The sequence below is a fragment of the Neovison vison genome, chromosome 5 (assembly GCF_020171115.1).
Source record: "Neovison vison isolate M4711 chromosome 5, ASM_NN_V1, whole genome shotgun sequence".
Taxonomy (NCBI): Eukaryota; Metazoa; Chordata; class Mammalia; order Carnivora; family Mustelidae; genus Neogale; species Neogale vison.
In genome coordinates, this window is record NC_058095.1 from 112,956,550 (window position 1) to 112,962,549 (window position 6,000).

General features: G+C 34.6%; 1 protein-coding gene across 1 annotated transcript in view; it reads left to right on the forward strand.

Annotated features, from left to right (window-relative positions):
• EPSTI1 (epithelial stromal interaction 1) overlaps nucleotides 1-3,942 on the forward strand; it is an 86,915-nt gene extending 82,973 nt beyond the window's left edge. The window contains exon 11 of the mRNA XM_044249800.1: nucleotides 3,418-3,942. Coding sequence (XP_044105735.1) covers nucleotides 3,418-3,426 — 9 coding nt within the window. The 3' untranslated portion in view covers nucleotides 3,427-3,942. The remainder of the gene's footprint in view (nucleotides 1-3,417) is intronic.
• The last annotated feature ends 2,058 nt before the right edge of the window (nucleotides 3,943-6,000 follow it).

The window sequence follows — 6,000 nt, forward strand, 5'->3', positions numbered from 1 at the left end:
ATCTTCTTGACTTCTCCTCCAAATATGTACAAACTAGAAGCTTCTCACTACCTCCACCACTATTATTCTACTTCCAATCTCTGTTAGTGCTCATCTAGATTCTTGAAATAGTCTTCTAGATGGTTTCCTTGCTTCTACACTTACCCACCTACAACCTATTCTCAATATGAATGATCCCTTTGAAACAGAAGCCAGATCCTGTCACTTCCTTGCTTAAAGTCTTCCAGTGGCTCCCGTGACTCTCAGATCACATGGAGTAAAAACCCAAGTCCATACTGTAGCCTACCAGGTGCTTCCTTGATCTAGACCCCACTTAATCCCTTTGGTGTTCTCTTACCACACTGCCCGCCCTTCTTCCTCATTCCTCCCAGCCACATCAGCTGTCTTGCTGCTCTTTGAAAACTTAAGGAACTGGCTACTTTCACCTTATGGCCTTTGCACTGGTTGCTCCCTTTATACTTCTCCATATGATTTTTTTCTAGAAGATTTTTCTTGAATCTCACCTCAGTGAGGTTTCCCTGGCCATCTATTTAATGCTGCCACTTGTGCCCTTATCCCTGGCTCTAGCCATCCTTTTTCTGGGCTTCACTTCTTTTTCTGTGGCACTCCACAACTTCTAACATACCTTTCTAACATTATTTGCTTGTATATATTATTTTCTGTTTACTCTTAATCTCTCTCTAAGGTGTAATACACATTCCATATTGCATCAGTCAGGGCCCTTTGATTGTTTTATTCATTGATCTATCCCAAGCATACGACAGTGGCTGGAACTTAGCACAGGCACAAGGAAACAGGTGGCTGTGACTGAGGGATGGCAAAACAACAAAGATTTAGAACCAAATGATTTGATATACTGAAATGCTTTGATACTAAATTTAAAATAGCTATGTATAAAACATATGATGTAATAAATTTTGGATTTGAAACAATGAGCAAAAACAAGTGACAAAGACAACCAAGAAGATTTGAAAAAACAAAAACCAAAATAGAACTTCAAGGAAGAAAAAAACATGATCTCTGGAAAAAAGCTCACTAAATATTTGAAAAACAGATTATTCTAGAAGTCTAGAAAGTTTTCCAGATAAATGAAAAAAGAGAAAATAATCTCCAAAGAATTAAACAAGTAACTATAACCTGAATCATGATTACACACAGAAAAAAAATTTATGAATATAGGCTCATTCATACAGACTTAAAAAAAACACAAAATTTTGACAGATTCAATAATAAATTTCTTTAAAAAGCATAATATATCCTTGTCAAATTGCACTTATCTCAGATGGAAGCTTGATTTATCACAAATGAATAAACAAAACAAGACCAAAAAACTGAGATGATTTACCTCCTAAATTATAGGAGAAACACCATATGATCATCTCAGTAGATACAGAGAAAACATTTGAAAAATTTCAGTACTCATTTGTGATAAGAGCTCCTTGGAAAGGAGAAATAGAAAGGACATTTCTTTAGCTAATAAAGGGAGCAAAATTTATAATAGAAATATATTAAAGGCATTTCCTTTAAATCATATGTGAAGGCTGAAAGGAAAAGAAACATTTATAAATCACAGATGATACAATTACCTACTTAGAAAATCAAAAAGAATTGATATTTATCAGAATAAATAAGAAGACTACAAATTTGGTAAATTTAGGATCAATATATAAAAAGTTCTATAAATTGCAAATAAACAAAAAATCAATAAAAAGATAAAATAAAAAATGCCATGACCTTTAAAAAATATATAAAGTTTTATAGAAAGATCTTAAGGAATAAATGAATGAAGTTATACCTTATTAATGGATGGGAATAGGAATGAGCTCTCAAATAATCTACAGATTTCATTAAATTATGATCAAAGAACCAAGAATAACCAATTCACTACTAAAAATAAAGAAGTATGTATAGAGACTTGTTTAAACATTTAATACAGTCTGGAACTGGCACAAGCAGACCCAACCATTTTTTGAATTCTGACATATGACAGAAGGCAAAGCATATCAGTGAGGAAAGTATACTCTTCAACAAATATTACTGGGACAGTTGAATACCCACATGAAATCATAACCAATCAACTCTAGGTGGATTAAGCCTTATAAGTAGAAAAGAAGACTTTTCAAATTTTAGAAGAAAACAGACTGTTTATAAAATTGAGCTAGGGCAGATTTTGTAAGATTCAAAGTATAAACCAAAAGGAAATGATAAATATACATTAAAATGAAATATCTATTCAATGAAGGACACCATACAAAAGAAAGAAGCCACATATGAAGATTTTTACCCTGGACATGTTTTGTAAAGAACAAGTGGACAAAAGTTTAATACACAGAATGTATTTAGACTGTGTCATTTATTTAGAAGTTGACAGATGACACCTGAGCTCCCCCAGGAACGAGAGAGTTCACAAAGGGGGCTTGGAGAACTACTGGAATCAGTAAAAAGCTGAGGAAGCAGAAAAGGAGGCAGGCAAAAAATACAACAATGATGAAAGACAAAGAGAAAAAAAACCTTGTTTCTTGGAACATCATATGAACACTTAAATAGGTCTTTGATAAGTGTATTTGGGTAGACAGACTGATCTTCATCTTTCAATCTTTTAAAAATTAAATCACATTAATTGCATATTCCTTTATATATAATTAAAAATTATTTTTACATTAAAATTTTTTTGGTTTTCTAGCCTCCTCTGCTACTCTTTATGATATAACTAGGGTAGGACTTTGAAAGAATCACTTCAAGTTCTGTTTTCTCTGATACCAATAGGTGAGACTCCTTAAATGCTGTGGAAACTCTAAATCCTGTGTCTTCAAGGGCATTTGCACTTTCAACATGACCTATGAGGCCACCTGAGATTTTAGTTTCCTAGAATGTTAGAGCAGCAATAGTCTGAATCCCAAGTGTAATGTTGCACAGCATTCTGGGATGTTTGATGGAGACTTCTTGACCCTTTGCACGGGGTGGAGGGGACTCATTTAGTCTAGTTCCCTTCCTGGAGGTCCCCTTAGAAGTCACCTTTCTGCTGCATAATACAATGCCATTCTACGCCATGCATTTCCATTTAGATTGCTCTGCTTCACACTGTGTTGTCCTGTCCTTGCTGTAACTATGGAGGTAGGTGACAGTATTAGTGAATACTATTGTTTGTGACCTATGTTAACCTCTCTCTAAGAACACAGCTGATGAGCTGTCACTCAACAGGCCATTACATTGTTGACTGAGACTATTTTGTGAATCAAATGCAATCGGACTTAAAAATTAAAACATGTCACTGGGACAAATCATTAAATACAAAATAGACATTTAAGCCCAGTATAGTAAAGGGTGTTCTCTGAGGGAAATTCATTTTGTACTTATAGAGGCTCTGAATTTGTTTTGCTGCTTATACTCATTTTTGTTCTTTTTTTTTTTTTCCAGGATGTATGAGAAATATTTACTTCATCTGTCCTTTGTCACCTGACCTTGAAGGACCTCACTTGATGATTTTCCTTAAAACTCCTTTATTTATCTTCACTGTTTTTACCTTGACTTCAGTTTCCCATCCACTCAGCTGAACAAATATTGGGGATGACCAGTTTTCCCCTGTTATTATTGATGCATGTTTGTAGAATCTGATTGCTGAGCTCAGATGTAATTTCTACTGCCACTGAAATGTTACACTATTTCTCTCACGGTTTCACATCTTATTGGAAGCCTAATTACAGCAATGTTAGTAAGATAAAAAAGGAGGGAATAATTCGATACTTTTGGGTTTGCAAGAGTTATGGGTGCTACATGCTTATCTCTCAAAGCAGCTAATTCTTATGTAATTCTCAGATAACGCTGGGGGAAGCTTTGGCATTTTTTATATTAAGCTCTACTTAATCCAGGGTACAAACTTGAACAAAAGAAAAAAAATCTTTTATACTCTTTTAAACACATTCATAAATACATTTTGAAATACTTCTGTATAAATGGTTTTTATTTTTAATGAAAAGCTCTTGAGTTGTTCTCTTTTGATGGGTCTCATTTTTATATTCTTTATAGTCTATGTAGATCAAATGTAGGACTGCAATCACTATTGGATCTGCCTTTGGTATTGATTTACTTACTAATACTATTCCTCTGGTTTTTCATAGTGGGCCAGTTAATCGCCTGAAAGGACATGGTTTGTATAAAAATCAACTAAATAGAAATATAGATACAGTGTGTTTTTTAGGTGTTTTGGAAACTTGTCTTTTCTCTATGCACCCTATGTCCTATAGCTAATTCAGCAGGCTTTCCTGTTCTACTTTTATGCCCTTACCTGGTTATAGACCTGAGAGTGCAAGAGGTTGGTTTTCCATGCTTTATGTTCTAGTCCCAACTCCATGTTATATAGAAGAGCATTATATTTAGTCTTAGAATGAAGGCTGGAAGAGCAAATAGTTTTGCAGCTAAGAAACTTAATACTATTATTTAAAATGGCATTTAACTGACATGCAATGTTATATTAGTTTCAGGTGTATACCACATTTGTATACATTGCAAACAGATCACAATGTAAGCCTAGTTACCATCTATCACCTTGCAAGTTAAAATAATAGTATTTGGTATATTCCCCATGCTGTGCATTATATCCCCATAACTTATTTTATAATTGAAAGTTTGTGTTTCTTCATCCCCTTCACCCAGTCCCCTACTTCTCTAAAACCTCTCTGGCAACTCTTATTCTGTTTTCTGTATCTGTGTGCTTGGGTTTTGTTTGTTTTTAGATTCCACATATAAGTGAAACCATGCAGTATTTGTCTTCCTCTGTCTTTATTTCTCTTAGAATACTACCATCAAGTTCCATTCATGTTTTCACAAATGGCAAGTTTTCATTCTTTTTATGGCTGAGTAGTATTCCACCATACATATCTACCACATTGTCTTTAGCCATTCATTCACTGATGGATATTTAGGCATTGTTTTCATATCTTGGCAATGGTGAATAACACTGCAATGAACAGAGAGGTACCTATATCTTTCCAAATTAGTGTTTTTGTTTTCTTCAGTTAGATACCCAGTAGTGGAATTGATCATATGGTGGTTTTATTTTTAAAATTTTGGGGAAACTCCACATTGTCTTCCATAGTGGATGAGCTAATTTACATCACTACTACCAACGAAGGTCTCTTTTCCTCACATCCTTGCCAACACAAATTTCTGGTCTTTTGGTAATGGCCTGACAGGTGTAATGTGATTATCTCCTGCTGTTTTGATTAGCATGTCCCTGATGATTAGTGATATTGAGCCTCTTTTCATATGCCTGTCAGCCATCTGTATGTCTTCATTGAAAAAATGTCTCTTTAGATCTTTTGCCCACTTTTTCCTTTTTTTTCTGTTAAAGTATTTATTTATTTGAAAGAGAGAAAGTGTGCAAGACAGCATGAGAGGCGAGAGGGGCAGAGGGAGAAACAGATTCCTGGCTGAGCTGGGAACCCAATGAGGGACTTGATCCTGGGACTCTGGGATCATGATCTGAGCTGAAGCAGTTGCTTACCCAACTGAGCCACTAAGGTGCCCCCTTTTGCTAGTTTCTTAACTTGACTGGTTTTTTTGGCTTGTAGTTCTTTACATATATATTGGTATTAACCCCTTATTGGATACATGATTTGCAAATATCTTCTCCTATTCACTAGATTTCATTTTTATTCTGTTAGTTTCCTTTACTGTTCAGAAGATTTTTAGTGTGATGCAGTCCCATTTATTTTTGCTTTTGTTTCCCTTATCTTTGGAGTCAGATTTAAAAAAAAAATCTCTAAGACTGATGTTAAGGAGTTTACTGTAAAGAAGTTTCTTCTCAGAGTTCTGTGGTTTCAGGTTTTATATTCAAGTCTTTAATTGATTTTGTGTTAATTTTTGTGTATGCTATAAGATAGTGGGGTTTTTTTTTTTTGCACGTAGCTCCCCAGTTTTCCCAGAACCATTTATTGAACAGACAGTCCTTTACCCATTGTGTATTCTTACCTCCTCTGTCATAAATTAATTGGTCATATA